Source organism: Balaenoptera physalus, assembly GCF_965194825.1.
Source record: "Balaenoptera physalus genome assembly, chromosome: 1".
NCBI lineage: Eukaryota > Metazoa > Chordata > Mammalia > Artiodactyla > Balaenopteridae > Balaenoptera > Balaenoptera physalus.
In genome coordinates, this window is record NC_138882.1 from 91017922 (window position 1) to 91036153 (window position 18232).

General features: G+C 44.1%; 1 protein-coding gene across 4 annotated transcripts in view; it reads left to right on the forward strand.

Moving 5' to 3' along the window:
* Positions 1–18232, forward strand: part of ZNF697 (zinc finger protein 697) — a 34372-nt gene that overhangs the window by 9460 nt on the left and 6680 nt on the right. Inside the window, exon 2 of one of the 4 annotated variants that reach the window (XM_082458894.1) lies at positions 12606–12846. The exons of 1 other annotated variant lie outside the window; for it this stretch is intronic. Coding sequence is in view for 1 of the 3 variants with exons in the window: in XM_082458891.1 (XP_082315017.1) it covers positions 17087–17268 (182 nt within the window). In the remaining 2 variants the exon portion in view is untranslated. 2 more of the 4 variants (XM_082458893.1, XM_082458891.1) reach the window with 2 other exon arrangements.

Here is an 18232-nt window from a genome sequence, read left to right on the forward strand (position 1 = left end):
ATCAGAGAAAACTGGAGGGGTTTCCCTGCTTCTGCAGATATGAAAAAAAAAAAAAGGCTGGGATGAGGAAGGAAGATAGTTCCTTCTGTTTTTACCTCTGAGAAGGGTAGCATGATTTGTATGGGGTATGGAATTGGGTTTTATTGCATCATATATTAATGCGGATGCTAAAAAGATCAGCAGCCTCTCCTTTTTGGGTGAAGAGGCTTTTACTTGTCACAAGATTGAACCCATTTCCTGAGGCTAAGCCCTCTCTTTCCCTGACCTCAAGGCCCCACAGTGCTTTGGAAGCCTTGGTATAAACATAGTGTGCAGGGATTGTTATAAGCACATTAGTCATTTTAAATGATAGGACAGTTCTTGGGGGTCCCTGCACTTGTTCAGCAAGTCATGCATGGTGCATCCAGAGGCTAGCAACGGTGTTCCAGCCAGTGTGAGGAGGGCCACCTGCAACTCTCTAGTTTCCCCTTCCTGCAGAGGGTCAAGTCTGGGTCATCTGCACACGGCTCTAACTTGCTAAAATGTGTGTAGTTAAGGGGGAAAGGGCCTACATTCATTCAGAGAGGCATTTTACATATATTTTCTTCTGAGAACTTTGTCAAGATCTTACCCAAACTTACAAAACAGGAACCATTCTTTCTGGGTTTTATTAACAAGAAACGTATCGCTTTGGTCTCAGTGTCCTGCATATTCAGGAGGTTAGCGCATCTTTGATGCTTGATCATGCTTAGATGGGGCACTCTGGGAAGAGCACCTTTCCAGTTATTGACCTGGAAAGTCAACAGTTTTTCCCCACACCTGGGAACCTTGGTGAATTTCAATGGATCACTTTTAAAAAAAGTAGTCCCTCTAGCAGGTATTGACAGTGATTTCTGGTAACAGTAGGTGGTTTTGAAAGCCATGGGTTTTAAAAATTATGTCATTAGAATGTAATCTCCACAAGGCAGAACTCAGCATAATGGGTAGCGCATGGTAAGTGTTCAAAAAAAATTTGTTGAGTGAATGAATACGTTATATTTTAAAACATTTCACCTTGATTCTTTCCTAATATGATGGCACTGCCAATTTTTTATAATGAGTTGTGACAAAGGGTGTATGCTTATACGTGATATAAGCTGGGGAAAGGATCTTTTATATGCACATATATAATTTTTTTAAAAATAGACTTTATGTTTTAGAGCAGTTTTAGGCTCCCAGCAGTATTGAGCAGAAAGTATAGAGAGTTCCCATATGCTCCCTGCCCGCAGCCCACCCCGTGCATAGCCTCCCCACTTCAACATCCCACACCAGAGTGGTATGTTTGTTAAAATCGACAAACCTCTACTGACACATCATTGTTACCCCAAGTCCATAGTTTACGTTAGCATTTACTGTTGGTGTTGTACATTCTTTAAATTTGGACGAATGTATAATGACATGTGTCCACCACTGTAGCATCATACAGAATAGTTTCACTGCCCTAAAAATCCTCTGTGCCCCACCTAGTCATCCATCCCTCCCTTCTAACCCCTGGCAACCACTGGTCTTGTTTGTCTCCATAGTTTCACCTTTTCTTTGATGTCTTGTAGTTGGAATCATACAATATGTAGCCTTTTCAGATTGGCTTCTTTGACTTAGTAATATGCATTTAAGGTTCCTCTGTGTCTTTGCGTGACTTGACAGCTCATTTCTTTTCAGCTCTGAATAATATTGTTTGTATGTACCACCATTTATCCACTTACCTACTGAAGGACATCTCGGTTGCCTCTCAGTTTTGGCAATTATGAATAAAGCTCCTGTAAACTTCCATGTGCACGTTTTTATGTGGAGACCTAAGCGTTCGACTCATTTGCGTAAATAGCCAGGCATACAATTGCTGGATTTTATGGCATGAGTATGCTTAGTTTTATAAGAAACTGCTAAACTATCTTTCAAAGTGATTGTACCATTTTGCATTCTTATCAGCAGTGAACGAGAGTTCCTGTTCTTCTATGTCCTCACCAGCATTTGGTGTTTTCAGTGTTTTGGATGTTTTGCTATTCTAATATGTGTGTAGTGGTAGCTCATTGTTTTAATTGGCAGCTCCCTAATGACATGTGATGTCGAGCATCTTTTCATATTCTTATGTGTCATCTCTTTATCTTTGGTGAGGTGCAGGTTTAGACCTTTTGCGCATTTTAAAATCAGGTTGTTCATTTTCTTGTTGTTGAGTTTTAAGAGTTCTTTGTATATTTTGGATAACATTCCTTTATCAGATACCTATTTTGAAAATATTTTCTCCCAGCCTGTGGCTTATCTTCTCATTCTCTTGATATATTTATATATATATGAACTTGTCATATCTTTTTTCTTTTTGGGAAGCGTGAGTGTACCAGATCTATTTTAATATAAAACCGGTTTACCCCAGAAATGAGGAACCAAAGTGTGAAATAAACTTGAAGAAATGCTCCCCTACTTTTTAAAAACTAAGGTAAATGTCAGTTAAATTTAACCAGACTGTGGCCACAGCCTGAACTAGCTTGGGGGCAGTTACTATAGGAACTCTTTATTTCTGTTTCCCGTCTCCCTCATAGGTACTTGTGTTTGTTGATTGAATTAGTGGCTTGGTAAATAATTCTGGTCACCTACTTCCTGTGTGGCATGTACCCTTTTAAAAAACTTCTTTAAGAGCCTACGTTTGTCTCATAGCTTAATTATGGACCCTTAGGAAAAGGGCTGATGATTATAAATGAGAAGAGAAATCAAGACATACGTGCCCTTCCTGTCAGAGCAAGAAAACAAAACAGAACACAAAGCCCTTGAAAACTGCTAGAGAATAAACTTTGGTCTGAGTAGACACTCTAATGATAAACACAAATTTCTTCTGTATTCGATTGTGCTCCCTGCTGCCCTCTCCTCCCAAGCAACTTCTTATTTAGTCTCCTAACTACTCTGTAAAGGTTGGATGTTGGTCTTTTTTCATCCATACTCGACTTCTGCTGGTCTAGTCCTGTCTTTCCTCCAGGGGTGGGAGAGAAGTGGTTGTCCTGTCCAACCAGGAGAGCCCAGGAACATTTCCCACCATGAATGCAAACACGGCTCTGGGCCACCTCTGTTCTTTGCTGAGTTGAGTGGTAAAGGCTTGGAGAGGAGGCAGGGCACACACAGGACTACTTGATGCCAGCAAGGGGTGCTGGCATTTGGCCGTGGGGCGCAGGATTCTTTTTCGAGAACCTTCTAACTGTTGAAGCTAATCCCCACTTTCTATCACGTCTACCTATTTAGCAGGATAACTAGGCATGCTTGGCTTCTGGTGCTGACAGGTTATTGGATCCAGTTAGGAGAGCTAGGTTGTTTCCAGGGCTCTGCCTTACCGGGTGTGATCTTAGCCAGATCACTAGATTGCCTGATTTTGTTAGTTCATCATTTTGAGGCTGAAGGAGAGAAATAATTATCCTTGACTTTATCCATTTAAAGGACTCTGACAATTAGTTTGGGATCAGCAGATATAAACTAGTATATATAGGAGGGATAAACAGCAAGGTCCTACTGTATAGCACAGGGGACTATATTCAATATCCTGTAATAAACCATAATGGAAAAGACTGTGAAAAAGAATGTATATATACATGTATAACTGAGTCACTGTTCTGTACAGCAGAGATGAACACATCTATACATCAATAAAATAAATTTAAAAAAATAAAGAAGTATTTGAGGGCTCATTTTGTGGGGAATCATGAACGTGCATAAATCAGTATGTTCCCACCAGGACTTATAATTGGGAGGTGGTAGGGAGGGAGAGAGAGTAAGCAATAAGGTACAAATTATTATAACTATGATTATATTTTAAAAACTGACATTAGGCAGAATGAGATAAGGAAAAGTACCTTAAGGAATCGTACAAAGTGAAATAATAATAATTCTTTCTGAGCACTTAACACTAATCCAATAAAATACAGTTGTTTTCCGTGTTTTATAGATGAAAAAGCCCAGGCTCAAAGAGGTTGAGTAACATACAGAGCTAGAGACTGGATTCACACGCGTGGTCTGGCTCCAGAATCTGAGCTTTTAACCACTAAGAGTATTGCTTCCCTCCAGGAAAGGAGAGACTGCATCAAACCGTTTTTTGAGAACGAACAGCATGGCAAGAGAAGAGAAACATAGGGTGCCTTCTGGAAGGCTTACAGCATCCCTTTTTGTCTGAGGTTAGCTGGCAGAAGTCAGGGAGAGGTTAGAGAGCTTTGGGCTACATTGTTGAGGGCTTAGAGTTTGTGCTTCTGCGGACTCACTGGCAGAGTCACCTAGAGGTTTCGGACACACTGGCAGAGTCAGAGGTTTCTGAGCAGGAGGAGAAATGGAGTGGCAACTGTGTTTTAAGATGGATCCAGCAATGGGCTTCCCTGGTGGCGCAGTGGTTGAGAGTCTGCCTGCCAATGCAGGGGACACGGGTTCGAGCCCTGGTCTGGGAAGATCCCACATGCCGCGGAGCGACTGGGCCCGTGAGCCACAATTACTGAGCCTGCGCGTCTGGAGCCTGTGCTCTGCAACAAGAGAGGCCGCGATAGTGAGAGGCCCGCGCACCGCGATGAAGAGTGGCCCCCGCTCGCCGCAATTGGGGAAGGCCCTCGTACAGAAACGAAGACCCAACACAGCCATAAATAAATAAATACTTAAAAAAAAAAAAAAAAAAGATGGATCCAGCAATGATATGTAGGTCCCTGTAACTGGTAAGAGTGTTTACTGTAGTGATAATGGAAAATAGAGGAGAGAAATAAAAGGAAGGACTTGGCAGCTGATTTGATTGAAAGGGGAGAGGGGAGGGGTCAAAGTTGACTCCAGGGTTTTCAACCTGATGAGTAAGAACGGAGAGGCATTAACAGAAATGGGCACTGTCAGGAGGAGTTGATTTGTAATGAAGATTTGGGAGGAAAACTAATGCTTTTCAACATGACTAGGGTCAGATGCTTTACAAATGGAAATTCACTTAGTGTTTTCAACAACCTTTCAAGGTAACTTGTTTTTCCCATTGTATAGATGAGGGAACTAAGTCTCAAATTGGTGAATAACTGTACTAGGAGCATACAGTGTATCAGTGACAAACTTCTGTTCAAAACCAGGTCTGCTGATGCCTTAACATGTGCTTTTCCCCATTTGCGGCTGCCTCCTGTCCTGTGTCCCATGTGACATACAGGGCAGCACTTCAGGATAGAAGGGGCATTAAAGCGCCTCAGTGGCGTTGCTTGGTGCATCATTAGAAATGTGGACCTGGAGTACAGGTCAGGGGTTCGGTGTGGGGTGGGGAGTTTCACTTTCGTGGGGTCTGTAGACAGAGCAGGTATTTATTGAAAACTAGGGGAAGGGGCAAAACGATTAAGGGGAGTGGGAGAAGAAAATGTAAACAAAAAGCTGCAAGGTTGACCTGTTTTAGTAGATAAGAAGAGGGGCAGGGCAGTAAGGTAAGTAGAGAGAGACTAGGACAGTGCAATATCTTGGATGCTAAGGGAGGAGAGATTTTCAAGGACAGCATCTGAACAGGATTTCTGTAGTCATTTGTGGAGTCTTGATTATATATTCCCAGCACTTTACAGTGTTGATGGTGAGATCAAAGAAGAGACTGACCACTGGATTGGAAGATGGAAAGTTATAGCTGATATTGATGTGAGCCAGACTAAATGTTAGCAATGACTATGATCTACTGAGATGGCTCACACCCGGGAAGCCCATGGTTCACCAGGAAACTGATGTCTGTGGCGATGAGGTTAGAATTTATCAGGGCTCATTGACACCAGCCCTCCTTTTCCCAATAGCCTGTAAGACGTGTTGGCCAAAAAATGGCACTGCAGAAGGAGATGTAATATTGCTTGATAATTGGCTTTAGGCATTTAAAAAGTCTCTGCAGAAGAAAAAGTCTCTCCTTTCAATGAGAGAGTTTCATAGTTTGAATTTTTAAAAACGTCTTTAAAAATGATAGTCAGTACTGGACTTCCCTGGTGGTGCAGTGGTTAAGAATCCGCCTGCCATTGCAGGGGACACGGGTTCGAGCCCTGGTCCGGGAAGATCCCACATGCCGCGGAGCAACTAAGTCCGTGCGCCACAACTACTGAGCCTGCTCTCTAGAGCCCGTGAGCCACAACTACTGAGCCGGCGAGCCACAACTACTGAAGCCCGTGCGCCTAGAACCCGTGCTCCGCAACAAAGGAAGCCACCGCAATGAGAAGCCCGTGCACCGCAATGAAGAGTAGCCCCTGCTCACCGCAACTACAGAAAGCCCGTGCACAAGAACGAAGACCCAACGCAGCCAGAAAGAAATAAATAAATAAATATTTTTTTAAAAAAATGACAGTCAGTACTAATTGTTCAGGTTGATATGCCATAGGCTTTCTTTTCTCTCCAACTGTCTCTTTTATGATGACTTCTTTTTTTTTTTTTTTTGGTGATGACTTCTTTTTCAAATGCTGTACCAAGGACATGGAATTATTAAATGTTTACCATAACACTCCATTAAGTCAATGCTAATTCAAAATGACTGCTTTTTTCTGGCCAATGAGATGTCTGTTTTGTCTAAGAAATACGGTAGATAATTCAAAACCTGTTAATTCAGAGGTCATTTCTGAGGTTCACATGAAGGTAAGTTTGAAGAATATCTTTTATGTTTTTCAGTGGAAAAATACTTAAAATCAAAATAGGGGGGAAAAGCAAGAGTCCAGAAGAGAACAGGAAAAATAGGAAGAAAGAAGTCAGCATCAATGAAATGCTATCAGCAAAGCCAGAGCACTAAACCCATGAATACGACAGAGCTCGTTGGGAGAGTCTGGTGCAGGGGAGATTGTACTTAAAAGGAATCAGGTAACCTGAATGGTAGTCCCAATTCTGCCACCAATTCACTACCTTTGTGAGTTCAAACAAGGCACTTATCTTCTCTGGTCCTCATTTTCCTTATCTGTAAAATGAGGGATCCTTTAAAGAAATTTTCAACAAAAAAATTGTGAGATTCTCCCATTATCTGTGGATGGAATCTCTTCATTTAGCTTATGGTTGGCTTGCTCCTGTCACCTGGCCCACTTCTGCACCACCTCCCACACAGAGAATGCAAAGCTATGCAAACAAGCAAAAAGATATGATAGAAAAGAGGGTGAATCTGAGAAACTGTATTTGTCGTCATGGACCATGTTGGGTGAGTATGGGTTGGGTGATACCCTTCCTTAATTGTCCTTTGGTGTGACCCAGGCTCCTTGTACTGGGGAGTTTGTTTTACTCCCAGAATCCCCTTCTTCATCTGGGTATTTCCATGTTATTCTGTATTTGCAGGCAGGATGACTTTGCTAACACTCTGAAGATTTGTTACGAATGAGTTGGTGACTTTGGCCAGATTTTAATTCATTTTCTTTTCAGAAGAGAAGGATTAACTAACAAAGTGTTTCGTGTCCTGGGTAGGTTATGGCTTGATTAATGTGCTTTGACTCATTGCCCAAATAAGCAACTGATGGGAACCATAAAACCGGGGTCAAACTTGTATAAATTAGCTCCATCCTAGAGAGGCAGTGTGTTAGAGGCTTGAAGAGCAGTTTACCATCCTCTCAGTGCACCTGCCATATAACAAGGAAGTGAAAAGCTGACAAACTACTGATGGCCGGGAGCCCAAGTCTCCAGCCTGAATCTTTCAGCCAAGCCCCATAGGCTATGTTGGGCTGTGTATAAAGGGGATTGGAACAAAAATTGAGATGCCAGTGTCTCCTGTCTGTCCTCAACTGGTGCATTCATGGGTAATTCACTTAACCTTTCTGGGTCTCTGTTGCCTGACTCATTTGTAACATAGGGTACTAGACTAAATCAGCAAACTGGATCAGGCAGGTTGCGTTTGCCAGGTGCCTCCTTCTGCCCCATACCCTTTGAAACTTACTGATGTTTTTGTCTGTGCTACTGCCTGGTTTGAGGTTTACTGTCACTATCTTCTTCACCGGCCCACCAAAAGTTCTTGTGGCATACAGTGGTGAAATTGCTCTTATCCCCCTTCCCCAAAACTGCTCTGGATGATTTCGGAAATGATAGGAATGTATCATGAATCCTCTGTAGTACTGGTTTATAGCAGGGCTTTTGTTTTGTTTTTGTGCCATGGATCCTTTCAGAGTCCAAGGGAAAGCTATGGGCCTTCTTATCAGAAGAGAGGTTCTGCAGACACATTCACATAAGTTATCGGGGAGTTCATGGACTCTGAAGGCCCTCAGGCTAAGAACCCAGGCCTAAGGAAAATACCATTATTCTGTTTACAAGCTTCTATAGGACTGCTGCTCTCTCCAGGAAATGCCAGGAACTAGAGGTAAAAGGATGTAAGGAACCCAAACAGTCTGAGCCTGACGACTGACTTAGGAACTATGGTGTTCAAGGTGTGAGTGGGTCCTGGCCACTCCAACCTCCTTCTTGAGACAGTCGCCTCACTGCCTGGATGAAAGCTGTGTCCTGTCACTGCTTCCGTGCACCATAGACTTACCATGTCTCCTTGGCTAAAACGGAAACTATCTGCAAGCTTTTGGTTTCCAATATAAAGTGGGAGCATGATATCTTCTAGCTGTTCTCTTTGTAATGTGGTAGGAGTACATTTGGATGGCATCCTTAGTGTTTCACTGAGAAGGACACTAATTTAAAAGTTCTCAGTTTGGACTAATAAAGTAATTCTGTTCCTGCCAGGGTTCGTCTCATGGAGATCACTTTTTCATAAATCACCAGTGTATTAGCTTCCTTTTCATCTACACACATTTTTTTATCCCCTTAGAAGATCATCCTGGAGATGATGGATTATCAATGTACTTAATCTGTTGGACCCTTGCATCATTTTGTCAGCTTGACTTTTCTGGGGATAAAGCATTCCTCTCGCAGAGATGTCATGACCAGTGCCCCCAGCCAGGTTTATTTCCTCTCCCTCTTTTTTTTTTTTTTTTTTTTTGGCTACACCACATGACTTGTGGGATTTTAGTTCCCCGACCAGGGATCGAACCCAGGCCCTTGGCAGTGAGATCAGGGAGTCAGAAGCACTAGAGACTGCCAGGGAATTCCCTCCTCTCCCTGTTGCTGAACTAATGGTGGAAGTAAACAAGCACTGGCTGTGGCAGCGTCCTTCTTTGAGTTCTTGGGAAATACGCAAGTAGATGAAAGCGGAAACAGTTTTCTGATTCTATTTTGTATATTACAGCTGTTCCTCTATCTCATAAAAAGAAAAAAAGAGACTCAAAAGCATGAAACTTAGATTTCTTTCATCTCTTTTCCCCACTGCCTCTCCCCTCAATACCCGAGAGCTCTGTTCAACATTAGGCATTGTAATCACTCCTGACTTGGCATACTTTGTAAAAAGCAGACTAATCCTTTTGTGGAAGTCACTGACATTTTATTATGGTCTGCTCAGAATGTAAATGAATATCATCAACCTTAAATTTCAGAAAAAAAAAAGATTTGTTATGTTTTCTATTTTTAAACTTTATTAGTAAGTTTTGTAGCAAATAGAAAAGTAAAATCACATATACCACCACCCAGCGTCAACAGTGATCAATGTATGGCCATCTTGTTTCATCTGCATCCCTGCTACTCCCCTCTGTCCTGGAATTACAGACATATCATTTCAAATGAAGCAAATTCCAGACATAGCATTTCACCTGTAAATAATTTCCTGTGTATTTCTTAAAAACACAAGAGTGATTCCTCAATATCAAATATCTGATCCTCATTCACAAGTCCACAATTGTCTTATAATTTGTTGTTGTAGTTTATTTCAATTGGGATTCAAATAAGGTCTATCACTGAGGTTCGTTGATACATCTCAAGTGTTTTGTACGTTTCCTTTTTTTCTTGCCATTTTTGTTATCATTTTAAAAAAATTAATTAATTAATTTTTGGCTGCATTGGATCTTCGTTGCTGCACACGGACTTCCTCTAGTTGCAGTGAGCAGGGGCTACTCTTTGTGGCAGTGAGTGTGCTTCTCACTGTGGTGGCTTCTCTTGTTCCAGAGCACGGGCTCTAGGCATGTGGGCTTCAGTAGTTGTGGCACACGGGCTCTAGAGCGCAGGCTCAGTAGTTGTGGTGCATGGGCTTAGTTGCTCCGTGGCATGTGGAATCTTCCCGGACCAGGGCTCAAACCCGTGTCCCCTGCATTGGCAGGCAGATTCTTAACCACTGTGCCGCCATGGAAGTCCGATTTTTGTTATCATTTTTGAAGAAACTGGGTTGTGTCACATATTTTCCTATGATATTGGTTTTACTGATACTGATATTTTTAAGGAAATAAGAGTAACAAGTATATAATTTTAAAAAATGTGTACTTAAGAGTATGTAAATGTTTTACTTTACGCTGAAAACAGTCTAGCTATGGAGTTTAAAATTTAATCAGGCAGGAACAATGAAGCATCAGGTGATGTCTCCATTTTTATTCTCTCTTTATCTTTGTTGGAAGACACCTTGGAGGATTATATGCAGAGGTGTCACTTACCCACTGCTGAAATGAGCTGGGCTGGAACATGCCAGCCATTCTTTATCAACGATGCCAAACAGCTATTTTAGGCAGAGAATTGGAAGAGCCATTTTTCCTGTTGAATTTGCAGTGGGAAATCGGGGTGATTGAATGTATGCCTCAAACCCTTTGGTCCCAACATTCCTCTCTCCCTATTCACTGTGATGAACATTGTCTTGAGGGCTGTTCATTCCAGTGGAAATATGATCACAGAATCATCTGGGTTGGAAAAGACTTCCTGAGGTCACCTGACCCCATCTGGTAAACTTAATGAGGGATTCCAACATCAACTCTCCCAGAACAAAGCTGTTTGTTAACAACTCCCATATCCCCCATGGACCCCCTTTGCATTCTGTTTTCTCTTTCGTCCTTCAGTGAAATAGATTATTAAATTGCTCTTTCTGCTGTGGGGTGTGTATGCCTGTACACACACATGTCTGTAGATCTTTAATTAATTGATTCTTCCCCGCTGTCTTTTACAGCACATATACCCTGAGACCCCATTCCGCTCTCTGTATATAGTAATGGTTTTTATGAAAAATAAGATGTTTTCATGAGTAAATTTCGACATAGGTTGGGATTATTGCAGACTGTGTTTTTTAGCTACGGTGTGTGTGTGATGGTTAATTTTATGCATCAACTTGGTTGGGACGGTAGGTACACAGATATTTGGTCAAACATTATTCTGGGTGTTTCTGTGACAGAGTGTTTGGATGACATTAACATTTAAATTGGTAAACTTTGAGGAAAGCAGGTTGACCTCCATAATGTGGGTGGGCCTCATCCAGTCAGGTGAAGCCCTGAATAGAACAAAAAGACTGATTCCCCTGAGCAAGGAGGAGTTCTCCAGCAAACAGCCTGCAGACTAGAACTGCAGCACCAGTTCTCCTGGGTCTCCAGTCTGCTGGCCCACCTTGTGGATTTTTGAGCTTGCCAGCCTCCATAACCACATGAGCCAATTCTTCATAATAACTCTCTTTCTGTGTACACATCCTATTGCTTCTCTTTCTCTGGAGAACCCTGACAGATAGCGTGGGGAAAAAAAGACAAGTATATGCCCCAATTTATTTGGCTGTCTGTTTTTGAAGTGATGTTTTATATTAAAGAGATGGAAAGATCACTGGAGAAACCATCAGAAAATTGAGATTCTGGCCATAACTTTTCTAGCAAACTGCCTTTCAGTCTCTGATCTGGTCACTTTCCCTCTCTGAGCCTCAATTTCTTGTCTGTGGAAGGAGTTTCAGCAAACGGATTCCCAAGTATATGATTCCGCGAAATACGAACATGGAACATTTGAGCCAACTACCGAGGAGTTATCTGAAGACAGTTTTTCTGAGGACTGCCCAGGCGCTAGATAAAAAAAGACGCTGAGGCTGTACACGGGTAGTGCCGGTAGACGATGCCAAGCAGAGCAGAGAAAAAAATCTTGAACAGAAGTATTCCCTGTGCATCAGGTAGAATATTCTATTTTAGTTAAATGTAAAATCTGGGACAAGTAAATGCCTGCATGAAAACCTTTAGCTTCTGTGCCTTCTCATCTGAGGGCAGATGGTCTAACTTTCAAGGAGCTTAGAATCTGTCTCTGCATTGCAATAATTCTTATTTTGTGCAGGAGTTGTGGGGTGGTGGCAGAGGCTTGGCAGCTGTGACAAGCTGAGGCCCTCCAGCCAAACTGAGGGGTCCTGGCCCAACCATTAGACAGGAAATGCCTGACCCCAAGGACATATGTGCTATTCTTGACCATAAAGATTGGAAAGAATCTCAGACTAGCTCTGGCCAGTGGGGTTGTAAATGGATTTCTCTGTTGCCTTGGTTTTGAGCCTGTCTCTTTTTTCAAATTGGGCTTCCCTCTCCAGGTGAAAAAGCAGTAACCACAAGGAGGAAACCATGTTATTTTAGCTTCTCCTGTCTGGAGAGTGGTCAATACTTAGCTGCAGTAATCTTTTAGCTCTGTCTGAAATTACCGTGCACCTCATGCAGCAGTCTGCCACTTGGGAGGTTGGCATTTGGGGTTGGACAGTCTGGGTGTGTGACTGGGAAGTCAGCTGGCCCTTGGGATGCAGACACATTCACCCCGTTCACTGGAGGCATCCCCTGCCAGTATGGTGAGGTGGAGTTCTTAGCCCTTTTCATTCTTTCTGACCACAGGCTCACCCATGAGGAGGCAGGACTCCGATGGCTGTATCCCCTGAGAGGCTGGTTGACTGTTTACCCAGTTGGTGCCTGAAGACTGACAAATGATTAACCCCCCGGAATCCCCGGTTAGACCCCAGTTATGGTCATGAGTTCAGCCTTTAGAGCCGCAGACTTAAATTGTTTTTCCAGCATTCCACGCTGCCGGGCGCCCCTGCCGGACTCTGCGATGGAAATCCTCCCTGGGGAGACAGTGGTGCGCAGGGGGCGTGGGAAGTGAAGGGAGGAAGCACTGAGGGCTTTGGGGGAGGCGGGATCTGAGCCACGCCGAGGTAGGGAAGGGACCCGCCAGAGCAGAGGGGACCGGAAAGGAGCTGCAGCCTGGAGGAGGCTGAGTGGGAGCCGCTCCTGGCCGGCCGCCTGGCCGCTTCCTTTCCCTGACATGACAGCCCCGCCGGCCTGGCTCCCGGCCACCTGGCAGTGGCTGTGGCACATGACTGCCTGTCCCTCCTGGGAGGGGGCGGGGAGACGTCTGCTCTCTGGCGGTGGCCATCCCGCCTGCCCAGGGGCCGCAGGTGGGCCCGCTCCTCTCCGGGGGGTACGCCCTGGCCAGCTGTCCCCTTCCCGGGGAGTGGGAATGCCATGGCAAGGAGTCAAGAGACGCTGGGGAGAGACCTGACAATACCTAGGAGCTGTGTCACCTGGAGCTCAACTGAGCCTGTTCTCTTCACGTGGAAAACCAGGGTGGATGACCCTCGGTGCTCACCCGACGGAATGACTGGAGTCAAATGAGAGGGATCCGCTCCAGTGCAGGGTCAGCTGCATTGGGCATCCCAGCGGGAGACGACTGGCAGCAGGGGGCTGTGAGCGCCGCACTCCACCGCTCGCATTCCCGCCAGCAGGGGGCGTGACACGGGGGGCGGGTCCTGCGCACGATGCCCCAGAGAAGGACGGCCAGTGGCTCATCTACCAGGAAGGTGGGGGAGAGGTGTGTGCTTGTGGGCTTCAACGCCTTGGCAGGAAGCGACGTTGAATCCTTAAAGTGGTGGCGCTTTTGCTGTTGGAAAGGAATGGGTTTTGCGTTTCTATCGGTCCAGAGGGCGCTGTTGGGAGAAGGTGCCAAGAAGCTCAGGCAGGTTAAGTTCTGATTCTGGCTCCATGGCTGGCTCCACCTCCCCTTCCCCCACCTCATTCCCTCCCTCCCCGCTCCTTCCTTCCAACATACTTTATCACATTTATTTCCACTCTGTAGCAATATCTTCAGACTGATCGGGTTCGTCTTTCGCAGGGGGTTGAGCTTGTCTAGAAGGCGCTTGAGCCTAGTGACTTTATAGAGTTAGAAACATTACTCTTTTCTGAGTTGGGGGGGGGGTAGGGGGAAAGGAACATGAAAATATTGCAGGTTCTAAAAACTAGAATTTGAGTAGTCTCGGCAAAGTTGACTGATCCTACCCTGACGTGGTCTGCGCCCTAGAGAAGGGTTTGGCGGTGGTGGTCTTGGGTGTTTGGGAAGTTAACAGCTTGCTGTGGGAGTCAGGTAAACGAGCTGGAGTTGAACATGTCTAACGAAACTGACAGTGGTGCCTCCCTGGATTCATGCTCCTGCTTGTGGCATGACCAGGAGAAAAGGACTCGGGCACATTCATACCCAACCTCCTCATTGAACAGAAGCCCAGAGGGGCAAGTACTTACTGTAAGTCACATAGCACAGTGTCTTTGGTGGCCAAAACCAGGGCTCTCCTCATTACTGCTAGTTCAGTGATTAGAACCAGATGCAGAATGGATCTTCTTTGCCTGACTACTCCCACTCTTACCTCTGTTTGGTTTTTCCCCCCTTTAAACTTGTACCCCTTCTTACTGGGGGGGAGAAGAGCTCCATTATAGATGGTTTAAGTCAGGATTTGTCGGACCACGCATACTTCAGACGAATACTTCCTGTATGCAGGATGGTTTATCAGCATCTCCAAACCCACATGGAACTGAACCTTTTTCCCTCTCCCCAGCTCCCCTAAGCAGCCAACCCCTCCCTGGTTCTTGTCTCCACATGGTGGGCTATTCATTAATAGAGCCTTTAGTGGCCAAGCCAGAGGAAGTTTTTTGTTCGTACTTGCCAAACACCATTCTCGGTGAATATAGCTGTGAAAAGGTGACCCCCAATTTGAGAAGTGTGGGTGTGGGTGTGTGTTCTTTAATCAAGTCATTGCCATAAGTTTCATATTATAACTACCATTTATTGTGTCTCTACAGTGTGCCAGGTGCTCTTACATTAACCTTATATGGTAGGTGGCAGCATGCTTGTTTTTATGGATGTAGAATCTGAGGTTCAGCAAGGTGGAGTCACTTGCACAAGGTGAAGTCGCTGACAAAGAACAGGATTTGAACCCAGGTCAGTTTAGCCACAAAGCTATCACAATGTCCTGCCACCTACTCATTAGCCAACCCTGTCCTTGCCTCGGAAAACGTGTTGCTAGTTCTTATTTTAAGAATGAATGGAACAAAATGTGCCTGGATAGCTAGTGACTGACAGTTCGGTTATACCGGTGTGTAGATAACATTTCTGAAAATTAAGTCTTCTAGGTTGAGCTAAGCACAACTCCTGTCCTTGTCTTCCTTTTTGCTGCTTTTGAATAATTGTAGGTCTTCCTATAATGTATTTTATCACGTTGAAAACAAAGTTGGCATCTTTTGCTGATAATAATACGTCTTTATTGTAGAAAATACTGATGTTCACAAAAAGGAAAAGTTATCCCAAACAACACACCAGCTTCTGGTTAAGAATGTGGGTACTGGAGCTGGACTGCAGGGGCTTTGTCCCTGCTGTGCCACTTATGATTTGTATGACCTTGAGCTAATCGCTTAAGTGCCTAGTTCCTCGTCTCTGAAGTTGAAAATCATACCCTGCTTCATTGGGTTGTTGTTAAGATTAAATGATGCAAAGCCCCTAGAAGTGACCAAGAGATATTTAACATTTTGATAAATAATCTTCTGGTTTTCCTCTCTGAACCTGTGTAGACATGTGTAACTATATGTTAGTGTGCATATACTAATAAACAAATCAGATTATTTTTAAACCAGCTAGTTTTCATCTAATAATATATTGTGACTACCTTTCCATACTTCTAAATAGCCTTCTCCGTTACTTGATAGCTGCCTAGAATCCTATGATGTGATGGTGTGAATGGAGCTGAATCCATATTGTGGGGCATGCACATTTCCAGTTTTGCACTAACATAATGCATTTTAAAACAGATTTGAGTAGATGTTGTACCATGAATGTATCTCTCTAGGCAACAGGAGCTTCCTACTCTTTCCAGAACATACCTAATCCTCCCTCCCCTGGTGTGAATAAGGATCTGGACATGCTCCCTTTGGGAGCTCAGAGCCTCCTTAATCCTGAGTGGGGCAGCATTGTGAACTTCATAAGACAGCCCTAAATGGGGAACTCACTCAGATTCTGCCTCTCCCTGCTCTCTCCACTTAAATCTTAAAAAAAAAAAAAAAAAAAAAGTTTATTTATTTAATATCTCTGGTATGAACTATCTCTTGGTTCCCAAGAAATCACAAATCAGAAAGTCTGCTTGTTCCATTTTTGCTGTGTCTGGGGTATCTCTAAGAAGGCGCTCTGTCCTTCGTAAAAGGGTTTGGGATAAAACCTTAAGCTTTCCTGCTTCCCAGGGTAGACCGTTAAATCCTACCCTTTATGGTGGAGGGCTGCAGTTACTTCTGTACCATTCTGGGTACCATACCCTGCCATTTTAGTTTTGTGAATTTCTGGTGACACACTTATTTGATTTCCTTTATTGATAAAATTCTTCTTGCTTGTCTTAGATTGGCAGAAACCATTGACTAGGTCCCCTTTAAGTCCCTCTCCCACCTCTCCACTGCTTTCAGCCACTAGCAAACCAACAGGTCACATGTTTGAAAACCTTCTACCGCCCATGTTCGGGGTGTATTATATCTATGCTGACTCAAGGGCTGTACTTGTCTATAGAGTCTGAGCTCCAGGAGGCAAGAGGGTGATAGGTAGAAGTGACTTGGGGTCAATAGTCCCTTGCGGGATAGACCTCTTAAAAGGTTTATGGCTTTAAAGGGATTTTCTCCTACAGCCTAATCCTGAGTGTTTGGGACCTGGCATTTTAAACAGTTATACATTCTAAAGGGACCAGCTGTGTTCCAGGACACTGCTGACTGACCATCCTCAGTCCAGCCATTTTCCTGTCATGTTTAAGAAGCAGGCTTGATGTTTCCCTCTAATCTAGGGAGCATATCATCAGCTCTGAGAAAGGATATAATGTGCTATTTAGGGCCGTGAGTCTGCCAAAATTACGGAGGGGCTGGTGTGTCTTTGAGGTGGGCTGGAATGGCATCAGGACTTAGAAAGAGGAATACTGTGTGAATTCCACATTTGGACTACTCAGAGTATCGAGTCCATGCCACAGTATTTTCCAAAGTGCTTTTTAATGTTTCCTTCTGACACCCTCCGTGTGTGAAAGGTTATGTGGCATTATCCTCCTTGCACTGATGAGGACACTGAAACAATGAGAGGTGAACTGACTTGCCTTGGACTGCAGAGTAAGTCTGACTCCACCGGAAAGGTTGCTGCCGGTAACTCCTGCTTTCCACGCCGAAAAGTCACAGAGCCAGGGCTGCCTCTGGGAAGCCCTGTCAACAGAGGCAGGTAGGAAAAGCCACGTGCTCAGCCATATTCTTGGGACTGCCAAGGCAGAGAGAGAGCTGTACACTTCAACGTCAGTCCAAGATCCTTGACCTGTAAACTGTTTTGCTGCCTTGAGCTGAGCTGTAAGAGTGATAGATGGCAGATGTCAATTATTTTTGGCTCAACTGCCCAGTCTTGGCAGGGCGCCCTATACTTTTGAAACGTAAACCTGCCATCTACAAAAGGTTTAGGGATCTGATGTCATCGTCTCCCTACAACTCACACGTTGGCCTGTTCTGTGGAGGGGTTACCAGTTGTGCCAGGGGACGTTCCTGTTAAGGGCTCTCTACAATTAAAGTATATAATAAGGCAAAATATTTCATCAGGCTATAGAGATGGCTTCTAATACAGAGGGTCCCTGCGTCTCTTCCACCACCCCCAACAGACCTACTAAAGCTTGAACTACTTGGCTCACTGCTCACAGGAAAGCAGCATATCCTCACTGTGGAGCCAGGATGCTGCTGTTGGTGACACAGTCTGAGATAAGAAGTTAATATACCGATGCTTTTGTTAGTCTTGTGTCTTCAATGTGCTTTTCCTCTGGTTCCTTAGAGGCCCCCTCATAAGTAGCTAAAATCCTCACAAAATTGCTGTGGGTTTGAGGAGGGCAAGCTGCACCCCCGCCCCCCAGCTTTACTGAGGTATAATTGACCTCAGTAAATAAAATATTGTATACAAATAAAAATTGTATCTATTTAGAGGAGGGCAAGCTTTAACTAGAGTAAGGAACTCATGGAACTTTGAAGCAGCACAATTGGTTTAATTCCCACTTTACTGCTTACAAGTTAGCCTTAGGCTAGTGGGGTCTTCTTTTTGAGGTTTAAGTTTTCTCATCTGTAAAGTGGGAATACCACTGTTACCCCACTGTTAAGGCTATAGAGCCATGTTAATAGAATAATCCACTTCATATATGGAAGCAGATGGA